The sequence below is a fragment of the Bicyclus anynana genome, chromosome 7, assembly GCF_947172395.1.
Source record: "Bicyclus anynana chromosome 7, ilBicAnyn1.1, whole genome shotgun sequence".
NCBI lineage: Eukaryota > Metazoa > Arthropoda > Insecta > Lepidoptera > Nymphalidae > Bicyclus > Bicyclus anynana.
The window spans coordinates 10289905-10309703 of NC_069089.1; the positions used below are offsets into that span (position 1 = coordinate 10289905).

Genomic DNA, 19799 nt, shown 5'->3' on the forward strand with positions numbered 1-19799 from the left:
AGAATTGATTCGTTGGAGGATTTTTTATAATTAAAATATACCTATCGTACATTCTAAGATGGATGTGCTTAAATCTTGGTCTGTTTAGTCGCTTAGATCTTACATCAGATGAGATCGCAGTCAAGGGCTGACTTGTTAATTAAAAAATATATGGTAGTGTATCTTAAGACGGCCGTTTCGCAAGTTTTTTCGGAGAATTAAATGAAAAATAACTCCGACGTTTCCAAACAGGTAAAATCATTTAATCTTTTATTTATTGTTGACTAGAAGCAGGCGTTACTTGATTGACTAAATTATTTATTTTGCTATTATCCGCAAAAAAGTGACAAATCCAAGCGACGTCACTCATATCTTACAAAAAATCCCATACGCACATTTCACTCACGTCACCCATATCTGACAGAAAATCCCATACGCACGCATAGATCAAAAATTAGATCAGATGTTTACTCTACAACTAAACAACTTAACTCTACGATATTCTGATGCGAAGTTCTTAGCATTGCAACGAGTCGAAGATAATATCAAAATAAATTAATTAGTCACTAATATAAGTAAAGTTTATATACATTTTTATGCTATTATTTTTTTACTGATCATATTTATCATCTAAGAGACTCGTGTAACCTAGTGGATGTGACCACTACCTCCGACTCCGTGTGTGCATTTTAAGAAATTAAATATCACGTGTGTCAAACGGTGAAGAAAAACATCATGAGGAAATCTGCATACCAGAGAACTTCTTAATTCTCTGCATGTGTGAAGTCTGCCAATCCGCATTGGGCCAGCGTGGTGGACTATTGGCCTAACCCATCTCATTCTGAGAGGAGACTCGTGCTCAGCAGTGAGCCTAATATGGGTTGATAACGATGATTATCCTATGCTCATAGCTTACTACTTATAGCATGAGTATAATAGATAAAAAAAAAAGTGTTATGATTTCACAAAATATATTCTATCAATATATTTTTCAGAGTTGGAGAGTCCGAGCAGTAGTAGAGCCGAGGGTCGCACGAGTCCCGCCGCCGCCCCGCAGGCGCAGTTACTGCACCACGTGCTCTTTATGTCCAACCCCATACACTTGCGACAGGTTAGTACCTACTTTTGATCTCTTGTTGAAATCTCACTGACATAAACGCATATCTTGCACGCACATACACATGCGTGCACATATAGACGCACAAACTCATGTATTATACACGTTCACAAATTCAAATAAATGAACAATCAGTAGGTCTGACATGCGACCCACGATTTATGTTGGGAAGAGAAAAAGACAGTCGACTGTGGCTTAAATTTCGTACTCCTGCAACGAAAGAGAGAGATATATTTCCGGTTCGGCGCTATTGGTCGACAATACGATCGATCTTAGGCCTACAAAAGAGATTCCGTTGCCAATCCAGTTGTATAACTATTAATTATTCAACAGTAAAACAAACACTTTGGTTTGTTACAACTTTTGATAAACTACCCTCCTCCCAACTCGTATTGATAACGAGGTTATTAAAGGCTGTTTTTCTTTCTGTTGCTTAATTAATAGTTATACTACTTAACAGCCACAATTTCCTAGAAATTGCTTGGTACATTGTCCCGTTCCGGCGCTTAGAAATTTTTAGTTCCTGGTTTCAGTTAGCTACCAGACTCAAGAATTTTCGTAAATAAATAAGTTGATCGTATCATCGAGATGAAGCTACTCACGAAAAATTAACTTTTTAGTAATCAGCTGTACAAAATGTTCTACGGATCCCAGGCTATTCTTTTACCTTTCTCATATTATAATGTCCAAAAAACACTTTAATGGTTGAACGGAAAAGTAGCGCTTTATCATGACAGCAAAATGCTGAATGGAGACCATTTTTGGATTACACCTTGCTAGTTGTTACACAACTTGTTACAATTTCTTTTTCTTTCTTATCTGTGATGTGTTTCTTATATAAACAATGTTCAATTTGTACAATTATATGTAATATGTATACCTAAGTATTTATATGTAGTATTTAAATTTATATAAATTATTAGTATCCATAAAACAGGCTATACGCTTACTTCGGGAGTAAGTAGTGTTTTGTCTATTGTTCAAGTATATTTATTTATTCTCAGGCGCGATCCGCTCTCCTGACACTGAAACAGCGTCACCCGGACGTGTTCCGCAGCCCGTGCGTGTATTCCGACGTGTGCGCGCTCATAGCTCGGGACACGTACATGCTGTGCGCGCGGCGTTTCCTGCAAGAACTCTTCATAGACACCAACTTCGAGTGTTTCCTCAACGAGCCGGCGGCCATCTTGGCGCGACACGCGCCCGTCACGACATTGTCGCCGACGTACGAGACGCAATAGTATATGTGTATTTATTTCGCTTGTTATTATTTCGGATATCGTCAGCAACTAAATGCAATTTATAACCCGACTGGTATATTAAAAAAACTTGACCCGCAAACATTTTTGTAGAAGTTTGTTCCTTCGATTCTGCAACTTGGCGATGTTTTTTTGTTTTACTGTTCAGATTATAACTTGGTATTTTCAATGAGTCTGTCCCCATTTTGACACGACACGTGTCTGTTACGACACTGTCGTCATACGAGACGCAATACTGTTTTTATTTTGTTTGTTATTATGTCGAATATCATTAGCAACTAAATGCAATTTATAGCCAGACTGGAATATTAAAAAAATTTAATTCCAGCAATCACTTATTGCTGGAATTACAGCGGCGATAATAACTTATTTTTTTACATTGAGCCGGTGGCCGTTTTGACGCGACATGTGTTCGTTACGAAACATTCGACATACGAGACTCAATACTGTTTTTATTTCGTTTGTTATTATGTCGGATATTCTTAACAGCAAAATACAGTTTAAATATTGTGACTGGAATAATAAAAAACCTAGATCTTAAAATCACTTTTGTCATGGCAACCTTTGCAGGGGAAATTAGTTCTTTCGTTCTTTTTTACATTTTATAGGCGAGCTCTAGGCTATTTTATAGTAAGCGATTATGCAGCTTATGGTGGAAACGCACTTGCCCTGAAGATAACTATTCCTGTTTTCCACAATATAGCGAATTTTTTTTACAAAGATTTTTATATTATTAGATATGTTACGTGTCTATAAAATCACCACAAAAAGTGATTCGAATTTAGCTACTCCACTGACACCACCACAATTTTGTGTTTTCTTATATTATATATTTGTGTATATATAGTTTTTACTCTGCCTGAACACATAACTCGACATAGCAGACAATATTTAGGTATTATTTGTTTAAAACCTCTCGTTGTTTATAACGCGACTAAATTAAATTGCGACAATTAGCCACTTTTGTGCGCCTCAGTTTCGTCGCGCTAGTAACATATCTAATAGTATTTTAAATCTTTGGTTTTTTACCCGTCAGAAGCTAATGTTTTTAATTTATTTTATTTTCAAAAAAATTCAATTGTATTTGTTACTTGTTATTATAATAAACTAAAAAATCTATGATGATGCCGAATTATATTATTCTCCTAAGTAAAAATGTTAAATCTAAAAAAAAGAGATCGTACTAATTTTCTCTTTTTATGTTATTTGTAAAAATAACCTTTTCTTTTTTTACAATGAATTTATTGATTTTGAAAATATATACACGTTTGCCTTTTAGTTGCTGACTGAATATCAATATTATGTCAATAAGATTTGTCCTTTGAATATGGTTTGTCCTTAAGTTTTTTTGTTATTAACTTGGTTCGGATTTACGTGTGGTAGCATATTTTATTAGATCACGTTTAAAAGGGCATAAAATATATTATAATTCACTATTTTTGCTGTTTTACACCCCCCTCCCCCCTAAATCGGGGAATATTGAGATATAGTAGCGTATGATTAGATCTATCTCTCTGTTAAGTTTCATTCATATCTGTTCAACTGTTCTGAAGTTATAAATGGTATACACCGTGCTAGTTTCACCGCCTGTACGCCACCCCGACGTTAATTAGCCCAATACAAGAAACCCCTTAACAACATTAAAAATGACCTCAAGCTAATTCACACGCTAACGAATATTTTTTTTTAGAAAAGTTTGAACATCTTGTTTAATTCTGTATGTAAGTAAGTATGAAGTCATTGAACTCTGACCTAGTTTAGGCTAAAGTTAATGACCTCGGTTACGTTTTAAAATAATTAATTTTTGAAAGTTTGTTACAAATCGTAGCTCCTTGAATTGTACTTTTTTTGTAATAACACTAATAAGTGGGATTTCGTTTTTAAGACGAAGGCCTAGGCCCGCAATTTTATTGCTGCGTAGAATATAGGGATAAAAGTATCCCATCTGGATGAAAAATAAATGATAATTGGTGTTTTTAGACCAACATCGTTTTATATGCATTATAGATATAAAAATGTCTTTATATGTGTCCTAGTAATAAAATATGCTTTCACATGTCAAAGGTATATAGTTATTTTATGTATATTATAACTTCGTTTTATTATTTTTAATATTTTGAACTGTGTTAGCCAATGTAACATTATTCTTAATTTATTACTTACATTCCCATAAGCAAACCACATTTCCCGGACGAATATAGACAGATAATCAAAAATCACAATAGATTTAGATTATGCAATATATTTATCATAAATTGGCAATATGTAGTCACATAATAAATACATACACACATACTAATATACCCTATAAATCAACTGTTTATTACACATTCATAATGCTATAATAATATATGATAAATAACCAATTAAACTATTAGCAGTTTCTGTACATTGTTATAATAAAGTTGATACCATTCATGTTACTAGAAAAGAAGTATTCTATTCGATTATTAAACTTGGCTTTATTTCTATTAATTCAACAACTAAGTGTAAAGCTAAAGTAATAGTATATTCAGGGATATACCCATATTATATAGACTTGGCGTCAAAAAAATTAAACTCAGTAAATTACTATTTAAAGTAATTTTCATAAATCTTACGTAAATGTCAACATTTACGTACATCTTGGTTTATCACTATAAACCAAGATGTTTCATTGTTTATCATAAAAATGGTATGTTTCTTAAAAAAATTTGAAAAATTCAACAAATACTTCATCCAAATTCTTAGCTTAGGGGATAATTGGTATATTTTGCTATTGATGATTTAAACGTGTATTGTGATGTGCATTATATTTATAATAGTCTGGGATCAGAACTAATGCAACTAAACGAACTAAACGAAATAATCTTAAAATTGCGTTGTACACTATCTCGTTTCGAAGCTCAGAATTTTTTATTTCCTGGTAACTCAGCTACCAGAATCATGAATTTTCGTAAATTAAAAAGTTGATCGTCTCATCGAGATGAGGATACTCGTGAAAAATTAACTTGATAATAATCAGTTATACAAAATGTTCTATGAATCCCTGACTAATATTTTCAATATTTTTCAAACACTTTTTTCTAATTAAATATATAAAAACCAACATTAAAAACTAGATGAAGTAATTACTTTTGTTTTGACTTTTGAGTCATTTGGTATGTCACGGTCGTCTAACACATATCTATAAAGAATGTTCCATATAACAGTTTACAATAACGTGTTTTATTCTAAAACATTGAACCTATTTAAGCTTTGTGTTAAACAATAATTAGATTCTGTGAGTTAATCACTCATAATAAATCATGTAAACTTATAGCTAGATATTTTATAAATTATTTTATTGGCACCTTAATACATTCCATGAAGCCAAACGCGTGACCTGGCACTGAAAATGTATAATCAGTCTTGTCAAAAAGCTGTCAAAGATTTATCCAAGCATAAACAATACTCGAGCACAATGTGCAAATCATAAATGGAGAAGATAATAGACGACTGCTACTATTTATACTTGGCGTCGCCATTACTTGACGAAACACTACATTCAACTATGTTCACCAATATATTTTAACTATACAGATTTGTAACAAATTACGGCTGTAATTTAAAAAAAAAAACCATGAAAATCGTTTACTAATTGAAGATTGTTAAATTTTAGGTGCGTCTGAAAAACGGACATGTGTCATGACATCCTATCTCAAATATTCTTTTGTCATTTCTTTACAGAGTCCAAACGTAAGTTGTTTATTTTTTAAGAAAATGCGTCTATTTACTTCTCTGTCTACGGATTGAATGGTTTGAGATGCCAGGTAAAAATAATTTTGATTTCCTTTTGAATTGCCCAGTTCATTTCGGAATGCTTTAGAATAAAATTTTAGTTTTCAAATTATAAAAATATCTCAACAATTATAGTTTTCTCAAAATTCTCAATAATAATAATCTATATTATATAAATATTGTAACGTATATTGATAACAAAGATGTCTGGTTTGAATGTGAATTTGTTTTTTAATACATCAGAAATATATACATATATATAGACGGAACTCGAAGTATCGTAGATTCGCTCAGATTTCCAAATATGTTTAAATCTTATGTAAGGCTTTGTATGCCACGAAATGCCCTGTACATATTATATCTTGTTATTTTTTTTGTGTGTGTTTGCATTTTGCAATGCTGCTCTGCCTATGGGTATTGTCGGCATCGGCATTGCGAATAGCCCCTAGGCGTTGGATCTACTTAAGAGTAATATTTCTTTATTTTAAAACAAAATAATTTATTAATTAAAATAAATATTGAGCCAGGCTGGCACTTGTAAGGATTCATAAGTTAATCTATTTTTATGTTTAGCTATAAAATTCAAGGGGGCGTTCACACATGACGTAGTGATCCAGCCTTAAGGTTACCTCATTACAGCAACCCACTGGCGCCGGTCCAAGTCGCTTTACCGACTTGCGAAAAAATCAATTATGGAGTTGATCTACCTAATGAGCGTATTTCCTTAATAAGTCCGAATAAATAATACTTTTCGCACATAACAGAGTTGAGACGGTAATGTACGCCTAACATGCGCACGACGACATTCTTGGGTAGACAATCTTAACTATTTGTTTAGATCTATTTCGAATCTATTAATTTGAAACGTCTCCATTACCTGCAGGCGGAATTCAACCTTAATGAGTTGGTTAAAACAAACCCACACTATTTTTTACTTTTTAAAAAATTTCATTGCCTCGAGGATATTTCTTGCGGCAAATGTTAGGGTTAGGGTACCATGGGAGAGATAACCTACCTACTAAAAATATCCACCAGCTCTTGAAACATTCGAAATGACGTAAAGCAGCGGTCGGACAGCCGTAAGCGCGGTGTCGCCAGGTGGACGGCAGGGTGATACCTAGCCGGTACGTGACCGAGGCGTAATAATGCGTTTTGACCTTTATTCAACTTCAGAAAGTCGTTAATACGAAACACATATATATTCCCTGTTACAACTAAAGTTGAACCGGCAAAAACCAAAGTGGACTGTATAGCAACGCATCATTTGATTTTCTGTTTGTTTGATAAGAATGAATCAATATGTACCATAGATGTTTACATAAATATGTACCTATTGAACATTTAGTCAATTGATTTTATGTCATATGTGAACGTTCCCTAAAACAGTTTGAAACTCTCGTCTTATTTGATTTCGTGTCTTATTGTAATGAACCACTGCCTGTAAAACTGAATAAGTCTATGAATAATTTTGTACTCACTGCCCGTGTAACAATAAGTTTTATCAATGTAGCAGCTTTTCCATATGAATGAACATAATCGATATTATACTTACAATTTAAGTTACTTAGCGGAATAGGTAAATATTTAAGAATTGCGTTGAAATAAAATATACACTAGGTATGCATATAGAAATGAAGGCCGAGTGGTGCATTGGTTACCCTGCCTTCTGCATCCATGGCCGTGGGTTCTATTCTCACAAAGGAAGGAAAGAAGCACGAAATTGGGCCCACTTTTCAGAACGATACAGAACTGAAATATATACTGAAAATCTTGTATGTTTTACTAGATTACTCCGATCTTAGACGAAATAATATTGGCCAACAAAGAAAATAAGCTGATCTCATTATTTTTATACTGATGCAGCTTTGCAAATGCGTATTTCACTGACTGACATTGGTTGTTAGCTGTCTTTGTATGTAAACGTCAATTTCATCGGTTATGTTTGACAGTAACTTCATTCTTTGTCAAACTGACAGTTTTCCTAGAGATTTTGTCAAATTAATGTCAGATCCCAAGGAAACTGACAGGTTGGCAAAGATAATGTCATGTGAAACGCAGCCGATCAAGTTGCATAAATGCACCTTTAACAAGTAATTTACCTGATTTAGCCAATGTAGACTTTCTGAAAATTGGCCTAATGAGATCTCCTTATATGTTCTAATTTATAGCCAATTTTCAGTTTTGTATCGTTTGGATTTTTTGGCCCCGAGTTTGTATGGATTATTTTGTTCTACACAAAATCCATGAGATATTTGAAACTTGTATCCTTTTGATGTAGTGAATGAATGATTTTGGTATAAGTATATTTTATTTTATATCAACAAAGTGGTGTATTGTTAATCATATATTGAGTTCGTTTTAATTTTGTCATAGGTACCTACTATGCTTGTAAACGAGTAATTTTATTTTGTATTAGAACTTTGTAACCAAAATTAACACGTATCTTCGACATGTTAAGTTGTTTTCGACTGTTATAAAATATGTAAATGAGCTTTTGTTAAAAACATAACTATGTAAGACTTACGTACTCGGTGTTATTATTTACTATCGTTAGAAGCTGCATGATTCGTCTATTCAAAGAATTAATGGTAAATAATTATTCAATTAATATAATTTATTGATTTAAGTAAGTCTTACTAAGTATCTTAAGAAACCTATCTACTGCTATCCAATATTGTACATTTGTTATTTCACTGTATTTGTATTATATAGAAATAATGATACTAATTCTTTTGCACACATAACTAAAAACGAGTCAACAAACACACTATAAGCCCGCCATTATGATGAAACGGTACTACTTGTATTTCTGTTGAATACAATATACATAACTAGCCGCTGCCCCTCTGTTTCACCCGCATAGTTCCCTTTTTTGTAGAAATAGGGGTATAAAATGTAGTCTATGACACTCACAAATAACTTTGCTTTCTTTTCAGTAGATCCAGAGATTGTCGCCTACAATACCACAAAGGATATGGGTCATTTCAGATCCACTCTTGTACTCCGTATCATTAAAATTTATTAAATACAAGAATTTTATTAAAATCTAAATAGGTGAATAAATCTAAGTAAATAAAAAGAAAGAAATAAAATTAAAACCTAAGATTTTGAGATACATCAAGATGGCGCCCTTAAAGCAACTATGACATGACAATTGACAGCAAACGTCAAACCGACTACTGCATGGAACACGTCATCAATCCGCCATTATTTTAGTGTTGCATTTCTTGGGAGAGAATGAATATAATTTCGAAAGAATTAAGTAAATTCGTAGATTTGTATAATCAAAAATAGTTAAAAAAAAATATTTTCTTTTATTTCCGCCAGGGTACAATGACTGATCCTGATCTTTTCATAATTTCATTCACATAACATACGAGTAGTTCACACATTCTTCCCTACTCCTTCGGGCGCATCTTTCAAGACATGTCTTGTGTACAATAGAATTGGTCTCAATGCCTACTTGTAATCTTGTTTCAATAACCAAGGCCACAGTCAGAATGTAGAGTTCAGAAGTGTGTGAAATGCATCATTATGCAGCTTTTGTAAATTGCTTTTGTATTACACTGATTTGCTGTAAAAATACGCTAAATTATTTAAAACGCTTATAAAAATATGTTATTTGTCAGTAAAATTGTTCATCAGAAATATTAATAATATGGCTTAAAATATCGATGCATATTAATTTCTGCCGACGTACATTTAACTGTTTGATTATTTTTTTAAATACACCGTATGATTGCGCGATACGAAGCGTTCATTGTTTGATGCGTGCTGCCGCCCACTAATCATATGCCTCTGACGTCATACCAAGCACCAGTATTCCGCTCGGGCGAGGACTCTTTTTTTTTTTGAGATTTGGCTAATAAAAAATCTATTTTTCTCCCAAGATATTTTCCCGATCCATCTGTACATCAAAGAAATTCTGACTGCAGCATTGGTTGTCAAAAATAAATGACACCCTTCTTAGTCCATTTCTGACCTCTTTCTTAGTCCGTTCTAGTGATATATCCCACCTACTCTTATAGCAATGATGTAGATGTCTCCCTGTATTATGTACCTACCTACAATTCATAAGTAAGAGTTACACCATTGTGTTCAAAATACTTAACGATTTGCTTGCAACGTGCATTTAAACGATTCAGTTCTCTTTCTATTGTTGTTAAATTAGGATGGAGACAGTTTATGTTGTTATTTTTATGATAATACATATGAATAAGTGTTTTTATGAACTTTTGGTGTCACTCGGTTACAATACCTATCTATATATACCGTTGAGTAGCGCCTTATTAAAGTCTCAAGATAGAAATATTAGGTTAAGTTAACTTTTTTAAGTTGTATTTGTTTAACTAAGGACTTAAAGGTTCTCAAAGATATAATGCAGTATTCCTAAAAAGCATGTAGTCCCTATTGCAGTTGTAGTTAGATTTCTCGAAATCTGCATTTATATTTAAAAATATTTAGTGTTTAAGTTGTTTCTTTTAGTTCAAACGCAAATTAACTAGAATCGGATCCATTGCACGCTACCGGCAATGACGTACCGCCAAGAGATTCGGCGTACCGGTATGGTGCCGCGCAGAAACCGCCTAGAGGCATGGGTAGAGACCAGCATATGAGATGTCGGTCAATGGGGTTTCATACAAAATTTCAATATATTCAAAGATTTAACGAATTTGTTTCTTCGACACGAAAAAGTGACCTTATGTGGATGTTTCGATTTCGGACGAAACTGAGGCTGAAACGAAATTCGGATTCGGTTTCAGGTTTGTAATGTGAAATACTCAATTTAAGTATAGTTGCCCCCCTCCCCTAGGTAGAATCCTGGCTACGCCCATGAATAGCATTCAGACTAACTTATCATTAAAAAAAAAAATTGTAATTTCACGGAAAATTAAAAATGACTAAAACCTATTTCGACGCTACATCACATGGTCGATAGGCTCGGAAATATAATCTGTGATATAATCCAAGTGTCCGATATTAGTGAATTTGCGGCTGAACTTATATAGCGTAGATATTGTTTCAACTATACTTTTGAACCAGTTGTTCCGTCGTTAAGACTAGTCTATAAGGTATACGATGCCGCGAATAATTTAAAGACATTAATAAACAATGTAAATAAGTAAATAGTACGCAGATCTTCTTAAAGTTGCAATATAGTGTATAACGAAACCTTTCTCATTTTTATGTACTGTAACTATATTGTTTTTTTTTAAAATAATATGTATCGAAAGGTACAACCAAATAAACAAAATGAAGTGCCATTTGCGCCGGTTCCTTAAAAGAATTACACTTATTAAATTTTCATTATTAACATTATTGTAGCAGATATTTCGCATTCATTATACAGTATATCATTATATAATTTTATACTATTCATATTGTTTTACTAATCACCTGTAAGTGACATTATTCCATATGGCTGGTTTTAGAGTCACGCTGACAACTCTGACAGACGAAATGTTAGAAGATGAACTCTTTGGGAGCGTTTTAGAATAACGAGTAGCTATCAGCGCGTGCGGTGGTCGACGCGTTACGGCCTAGTTCGCACTATTTTAGTCGAGTACGAACGATTTTTGGGCGCTAAGTTCAAAAATTGTTCGTACTCGACTAAAATACTAAAGTAGCACGGCCTCTACGCGCCTGATCTGTCAGCGTCCGGTCAGCGTGACTCTAAAACCAGCCTAATACCTGAATCTTTGCTTTTTTAAAGTTCCGTAGGTACACTTAAAAGAAAAACGGAGCCCTTACAGTAGTCAAGTTGATGAATCATCCTTATAAACACATATTTACTGATACTGAAAATTAAAATACCTACCTAGCTCACTAGACTTGTCATGACGTCTAGAAAAATGTCCAAAAGTTTCAAGCAAGCTTTAATCAGATTATCGTCATGTGGAACAGTACCTACCTATACAGATAGCACTGTATTAGGTATATTGGCAACAATATACCTCTCAGTGATTATCGTTCGGTCCCAGTAGAGCAATGCACTGCTATTTTCAAGAACTGACGCTGGGTCGTACTTATAGTAAGACATCTCAGAATCGTTAAGGCCATACTGAAGGGCAAGCTCACAAGCTGTTGGTCGATTATCTTGGCTACTTGATTACATAAAATAAATCTGTAGAGAGGTCAATTCTGTACATGAAATATATTTTCAAAATAACTATCAGGGGGTGATTAGTGATCAATACTGATGGCAAAAATGCAATAAGTAAAATTTTTGTCTGTCTGTATGTTCGTTATAGAAACAAAAACTACTTGACGGATTTTAACGAAACTTGGTACAATTATCCTACATACTCCTGGGCAGTTTGTAGTATACTCGTCACGCTACGATCAATAGGAGCAGAGCAGTGACAGGAGAAATGTAGAGAAAACTGGAGAAGTTCCTCAATTTTTTAAGCTCCCGTCGCGTGTACAGCCTTAATGGTTAAGGCTACATAGAAATCATGTATGACGGAAATGTTTTCCTTAAAATTATATAAAAAAACGCTACGGCATATATATATGTCTATTTTTTATGGTTGACTCACAATAACACGTGTAACTCCCGATAGCTCAGCTGTTCGGAGCTTTCTAATTATATTTGTCTACTCTTATGTTTATAACACTCATCACTCATCCCTAATTATAAAAGTTAACATTGAACAAGTTAACAGTTACATGAAATACGCTAAGCCATCGCGCGTGAATACTGGTTCATGCTTTATGGATTATTTTTGTGTAACGGTCGCCGCGCTCGACGCGACTCGCGGCGGGAGGAATAAAGAGACGGATAAATAAAGAGGTGCAACCTTAATGGGTAGGGTAGGGTAGTGTTAGGGTAGAGTAGGAGTAGGTTAAGGCTAATGTAGGGTAGGGGTAGGGTAGAGGAAGGATAGGGGTAGTTGAAAGTTTACATCGACTTTCACGCGGACGAAGTCGCGGGCGTCCGCTAGTTATAAAATAAAACATTACACATATTACACTACATTTATTTAAGAAGAGTTTAACCATTCAATAAACTTATTGAACAACTTAAGTGCTACTTTTACTACTCTATCCCAAAAACCTGGTTCTTCTTCCGCTTCTTGGGCTGAAAGTGTAGGGTATTCATTGTCCAGGTCCTCTAGTTGACGTTTTTCTCTTGATAATATATCATTAGCATCTGAGGCTTCTAGAAAAACATTTTCATTAGTCACAGTATAATAACAGTTGATACGTAATATATTTATTCTACTGTCAGTGTTAGTTGCCATATATCTGAATAGATTGACCGATATTGATGAAGTTTTATATGTAGGTATATTCCGCAGGTCTTTTATCGTTTTATACTCATATGTGATAAGGGTTTCTTTTATAAAGAAAAACATTGTGTCTGCTAATATTGGTATTAAAATATTTTTTTATTTTAGAAATTTAACTATCATCAGTGTTATTCTTAATAATCTATACCTACTATAATATTATAAAGAGGTAACTTGTGGTATTGTAGGAGGTAATCTCTGGATCAACTGAACCGATTTTGAAAATTCTTTTACCACTAGAAAGCCACATTAGTTGTGAATGGCATAGGCTATATTTTATCCCCGTATTCCCATCAAAACGCTGGTGAACGCTGGTGAAAACGCTGGTGAAACCGCGGTGCGACGTTTAGTAAAATATAAATATGACTTTTTATACATATACTTACAGACAAGGATACTTTCTATTTATTTGGTTAAGGATAAGGTCTAGTTCGGACTACTATAGTATTTTAGTCGAGTACGAACGATTTTTGGGAGGTAAATCCAAAAATTACTACTCGACTTAAGTACTAAAGTAGTCTGTACGGCCTCTAATACTTAGTACCTACTGTTTTTATGATGAATGAAATGATACAATTATTTTTTTTTAGATATAGGTACTTATTAATTGATAATGAAACACGGCTAAAACTCACGTGATATTAGGTCGGAGTATGCCCGACTAGTTTCGAACCCATACGAGGACCTTAGTCATGAGCTGGTTCTTGCATCGCGGCACGATCCAAACTGAGTTTTAGCCGTGTTTCATAATCAATTAATATGAATAACACTCACGATAGCTTAAATTCTAAAATATAAGTACTTACTTGAATCTTCAAATGTGATCTGAAACATGAAACGTTCTATGAATTAAGAATTTAAGATAACGCCTGTTGGTAAGCAAAGACACAGCATCGAATGCTTGCTTTTAAGATGCTTATTCACTCTACGACTTAAAATATAACGTGGGTGATTAAATAGGTAGAACCTACCTGATATCCAAAACTTAATGTGAAAAATAAACATAAAGCAACAGTTATTAAAAGGTAAAAACTATTCCGTCGCATGTCGCCGGTTTCAACTCCCACATTAAGGATTGCATGACTTTGAACTTGCATTTTATATGGGAAGGCGTGGCTTACCGGAAAATCATGGCTAGTAATCATTGATAGCCAACAAAGCGAATTGTCTCTTTTTTGCTCAACTTTACTATAATTCGTTACACGTAGCTGCCTACTGACAATCGGAAAATGAGTTTCCCATAATTAATAGGATTTAAAACGGAGGTACCTAACAGTTCACGTTAAAATAAGAACGGCCTTTTTTGACGACCTCCGTGGCGTAGTGGGATGCGCGGTGGAGGTCCTAGGTTCAATCCCCGACTGGGATGATTGAAGTTTTCTTAATTGGTCCAGGTCTGGCTGGTGGGAGGCTTCGGCAGTAGCTAGTTTCCACCCTACCGGCAAAGATGTACCGCCAAGCGATGTAGGGTTCCGGTTCCGGTATGTCGTGTAGAAATTGAAAACATTATGTTTCATCTTTTTCCCAACAAGTTCCATCTTAGATTGCATTATCACTTACCAGTAGGTAGGTGGGTATATTGGGGGTATATTGGGGTGGGTGTATTTGTAATCAAGGGCTTACATGTAAAAAAAAACGAACAGCTAATAGGTAGGTAGGTACAGGTTGATAAAACTCAGCAAGTAACCTGCCAGCTAAGCGCAGGTCACACATGGTGTAGGTACGCTAAATTCAAAGTGGAGGTGACTTTGGGTGGGTGGGATTCCCTGCCTGTCGACGCTTTGCCGCCGCGCTCTTACGTAACCGGTGATACCTAAAATCTTGTATTGCGTAGAAACGCACGATGTTCAGCAAAATCATAAAGATTGCATTCGACTATACCTATTTACTCGTAGCGATATTTGAGTAGGTAGCTAGGTAGGTACATTACAAAAAATAAAATTAAAGATGAAACTACTTTTGTTATTGAGTGTACAATCAAATAGAATGCATGTAGCGGATACGGTAGATGTAGCGTGTTTGTGCATCACACAATGGTGACCTTTGTTATGCTTCATGGCACACAATAACGTGGAGATGTTAACTCAAATCAACGACTCTCCATTCAAATGTACGCACCTATCCACAAATTGCCTTGTTAAAGTGTTTTTCAGATAGCATGGGTACGGTGACAGTCGCCTGTAGGAGTTAGGACGTTCATAATACGTAGGGACTATTATCGTGAATCGCGGCTAACTTTCAAGAGTGAAACGAACTGTTAACCGCACTATACTACATGAAACTGTACTGTAGTTTTTAGTTCAGTAGTTTAGGCTTATGAACATGAAGTCCTGCTTTCGACTCCTAGATTGCCACGTACTTGAAAGTAACTTGTGTTCATTATTATCTAGATTGATAACGAGACACTACAGAACCAGGCTTCCGTGCTTCGAGAGAAGCAGAAACAAAACAGAGAATGCATTCTATGACGAGTAGAGTTAAACTTATAGATCCACTACTGGTGGGATGCTTCGGTCGTGGTTACCACCCTACCGGCAAAGACGTACCGCCAATCGATTTAGCGTTCCGGTACGATGTCGTGTAGAAACCAAAAGGGGTGTGGATTTTCATCCTCCTAACAAGTTAGCCCGCATCATCTTAGATTGCATCATACTTTACCATCAAGTGAGATTGTAGTCAAGGGATAACTAGTAAATAATTAAAAAAAAAAACACCACATTGCTCCAATATTCATATAGCGTATTGACGGTATTAATTACGGGCGACAACGTAGATAGGTAAGTGATAGGAAAGCCTCAATAGATCAACAGTTAAGTTGCCAGACTTATCACCGAGAGGTCGTGGTTCGATAGTCGATACCCGCAAGCTGGACTACTCCACGCCACATAGGACATAGTACTTAAAGGAAAATGAGGCAATATCTAAGTTTGGGCCTTATACGAAAGCTCAGGTATTCTGAGGAAGATGGAGTGATCTATTCTCTAAGTATCTCTGAATGATTCCATATGAATTGACACAACATGAGCAGAATCATAGAGCAACCAAAATTATAACTTGGCAAGTTCGTTGATGACACTCTCATGATATGCGGGCGACGGGGACTGCGCGGGTGTGAAGTCGTCACACCCGGGCTATACCACCCACACTAAAGGGAAGGACTGCGCGGGTGACATCGCTGCCCCCTCCCGGCCCCCGTGGATTATCGGGAGTGTTACGAACGAATTTGCCAAGCTATACCTTCATTTGTATTGCTCAAGTCATTGACGTCCTAATCCCAAGGTGTTGGAATGTCAGCCCCACACAGGATACACCAATATTGGCCTACAATCGACACCATACATGTCATCATAGTAAGTTGGCTCAGAAAGAACAAGTCTGAGTGTTTACAATAGGCCACATCAAAGTGTTTGATGATAATAAAGCTTTCCTTATCCTTTAGTTCTTTTTCTCTTGCTAAGTTATCAAAGAATTAACGGACGCCCGCGACTTCGTCCGCGTTAAATATAGTCTTTCACAAATCTCCATGGATTTTTCCGGAAAGAAAGTATCCAGAGTAAAATCCATTTCCATTCCAAATTTCAGCCAATTTTAGTAGCGCCTTTATAGAGAAACTAACATCCCTTACATATAACGTTAGCGCTTGCGCTGCGCCTGCTCAATGATCTAACTGGTAACAATTTAGAATTGGACGTTTTTCACTCTCCACCGCAGATGCTTGTAAAAACCATTAAATTATTATTAATGGAGTAAGTTGATGTTTTTCGGGCATTTAATTTTTATGTTTTGTTAAATTGTTAAGTATATTATTGTTATTGATTAATGTTTTTTGTATTTAAATTATTAATGTTTTCTTTCTTTTTTTTTTTTTCTTTTTTTATGTTATTTTTGTTATAGTTTGTAATTTTGTTTGTATTATTCTAATGTATGTATAGCCTGGGAAGACGAATTGGGCAACTGTAATGTCTTCCCGGGTATTGATTAAGTAAATAAATAAATAAATAAATAAATAAATAATAACATTTGTGTTTATTATATTACTAGGACTAGGATTAGTAGGACACGTAATAAATTGTCAAGTAAATTATTTATTGAGATGTACCTACAGAATACAATATCTTTCTATTTATACACTGCAAGGAATAGAACAATAATTTTGTTTTATGTCAATACCTAATAGCTATTTTTTAGAAGCACCAAATCCGGAGAAGCCCATAATTTGTGCTAATTCTGACTGAGCAGGTACATCATCTGAATCTTCAGTTTCATGGAGCTTCCTTTTTTTATCTCGACGTCTTTCGCGACGCAGTTCTTTCAGTCGGGCCTCTTCTTCTGCTGCCTCTTTGAGTCGAGTGTCAAGTTCGTATTCATCTTTCTTTTCTTCCAACTTTCTTTTGTTATGTGCAAATCTTGCTTTAACCTTAAAATATAATGTAATATTAGACATTCTGATCTCATAATATAAAGAAGTATTAATAACTAATACTTTTTTTTTTAAATATGACCAATATTCCCATTTACCTCCATTAGTCGGGAAAGACTGTGTTAGGAGTGGATGTGACAATAGACAATAATACGAGGCAGGCATCGAACCTTCACCCCTAGTTGATGAGTCTGACCGCTCTTACTGTTGAGCTATTGAGGCTTTAGTACTATTAATTTGAAGAATTACTTTAGTATATTGAAGCCAATTCAATGTGGAATGTTTATCAACAAACAAATTAAAAATTAAGACAGAAAATGCATTTCATTTCATGCATAATTTATTGGTAAATAATGTTTGTATTGTTTGCTTAGGAAAAAGGAAATACAAACATGGCATTTCAGCAGCTTTGTCTATGGTGTGATGACAGTGCGGCAACTGAGCTCAGGTTTGCTAAATAACATACTTTTAACATGCCACTTGCAGTCCGCGTATAATCTTTCTACCTTCTTTTTTCTTCTAACATTATTGCTATTAACGTCTAAAGAGTGATACAATACTGTGTAATACAAAATCAAACATTAATAATATTGATAAATAGCTTAAAACATTACCTGATCTAAGGTACTCCTCTCAATTTTCATGGACATACCAAGATTCCTTTGGTGCTTTTTGCCATTGATATGATCCAAGAAGTTAATGGAATCTTTGACAACACAGTCGCACACATTGCAGTAGTACCCTCCTGACTGTGAGGTGGGTGTGTTTTTTGTTATTACCACACTTTTACCCAATTTTGAGTCCAAATCAACTTTGTATTCACGTTGTTTTAGTAATTCTCTTTTAACAGTAGGAGCTGTAATAAATGGTTATTAATAAGAAAAAATTCAATCAACTCTATCATCTTTTTTTTTTTCAATCGCTTAGCGGTACGTCTTTGCCGGTAGGATGGTAACTAGCCACGGCCGAAGCCTCCCATCAGCCAGACCTGGACAAATCAAACCCAGGACCTCCGTCTTTCCACCGCGCATACCACTGCGCCGCGGAGTCCGTCGAATCATCAATTCAAACAAAAGTAGTACTTTTATACACTAATCTATACTACTATTATAAAGCAGTAGGGTAATAATATTTTTGGAACTACAAGTCAGGTTGTATTGTTGGAACTACAAGTTAGTCTGTTGTTGTTGTAGTTCTGTTGTAATTCTTTTTGTATATGATAGGAACTCATGAAGTGTGACTTACCATTAAATGGAGAAGGGGGTAAGGAGAAAAACAAGGGAAACTTTGTATGAGTGTTGTCGCGAACGTGTATGTTAGCTTAATTATAGAGGCAATATTGTCGGTTGATGGTCATGATAAGAAGGAAACTCTAACTTATCACCACTTCACAGAGCATGCAAGTCTACCTACATCTTTTGTGTGTATTACAAATTGATTTTATGATGATCAACGAAATAACTATCTGATATAATAAATTCGAAGCCCCAAATCATAAACCAATTAATTGCTCACCTTTCTTTTTTAATCTTTCCTCTTCATCTAACTCTGCTTGTATTCTTTCCTCTGCGATGCGTTCGAATTCATCTTTATCCCATTTCCGCCGATGGTCGTCAGGTCTCATACTCATTGTGGCTGCGTTATGCACCTTCTTTTTTAGGCACAATAGTTATTAGACTTGGGATAACTATTTATGTTACATGTATTTGAAATTAAAAATAAATTTATAAACAATAAAACCAAAGTACATTTGAGTTTGACACTATGACAATTGAATTGACATTTGACATTTAATGACGCATAGTCGCTTATCGTACTTTTTTCAAAATGGCTTTACGGCTCTGGATTCTAATAGTTTAGAGCTTAAATAATGATAAATACAGATTAGTTTTGAATTTCATTAAGTTCGGCCACTTTACGATAGAGGGCAGTAAAATGTATAGAAATCAAGTCAAGGGGCGAAACTCCATGTG

At 34.9% G+C, this 19799-nt stretch overlaps 3 protein-coding genes across 3 annotated transcripts in view; 1 reads left to right on the forward strand and 2 right to left on the reverse strand.

The window, feature by feature from the left end:
* Positions 1-11489, forward strand: part of LOC112048051 (rapamycin-insensitive companion of mTOR) — a 36140-nt gene extending 24651 nt beyond the window's left edge. The window contains exons 24-25 of the mRNA XM_052882437.1: positions 975-1090; positions 2101-11489. Coding sequence (XP_052738397.1) covers positions 975-1090; positions 2101-2337 — 353 coding nt within the window. The 3' untranslated portion in view covers positions 2338-11489. The remainder of the gene's footprint in view (positions 1-974; positions 1091-2100) is intronic.
* Positions 11490-13078: 1589 nt separating this feature from the next.
* LOC112048061 (uncharacterized) lies at positions 13079-14682 on the reverse strand. The gene is made up of 3 exons (XM_024085417.2): positions 14378-14682; positions 14213-14231; positions 13079-13276 (listed from the first exon to the last, which is right to left on the reverse strand). The coding sequence occupies exons 1-3, from the start codon at positions 14549-14551 to the stop codon at positions 13098-13100; spliced, it is 372 nt and encodes a 123-aa protein (XP_023941185.1). The 5' UTR covers positions 14552-14682; the 3' UTR covers positions 13079-13097.
* A 2793-nt stretch (positions 14683-17475) lies between these two features.
* On the reverse strand, positions 17476-19594 carry LOC112048052 (zinc finger matrin-type protein 2). The gene is made up of 3 exons (XM_024085404.2): positions 19342-19594; positions 18441-18682; positions 17476-17823 (listed from the first exon to the last, which is right to left on the reverse strand). Exons 1-3 carry the CDS (start codon positions 19454-19456, stop codon positions 17584-17586), a joined length of 597 nt encoding a protein of 198 aa, XP_023941172.1. The 5' UTR covers positions 19457-19594; the 3' UTR covers positions 17476-17583.
* Between the last annotated feature and the right edge of the window lie 205 nt (positions 19595-19799).

Coding starts and splice junctions, on each gene's coding strand:
- LOC112048052 (XM_024085404.2), bottom strand. CDS start 19,456: ATGAGTATGAGACCTGACGACCATCGGCGGAAATGGGATAAAGATGAA. Junction 18,683..19,341: donor GGAAAGATTAAAAAAGAAAG/GTGAGCAATTAA, acceptor CATTTATTACAG/CTCCTACTGTTAAAAGAGAA. Junction 17,824..18,440: donor AGAGGAGTACCTTAGATCAG/GTAATGTTTTAA, acceptor TTATATTTTAAG/GTTAAAGCAAGATTTGCACA.
- LOC112048061 (XM_024085417.2), bottom strand. CDS start 14,551: ATGATTACTAGCCATGATTTTCCGGTAAGCCACGCCTTCCCATATAAA.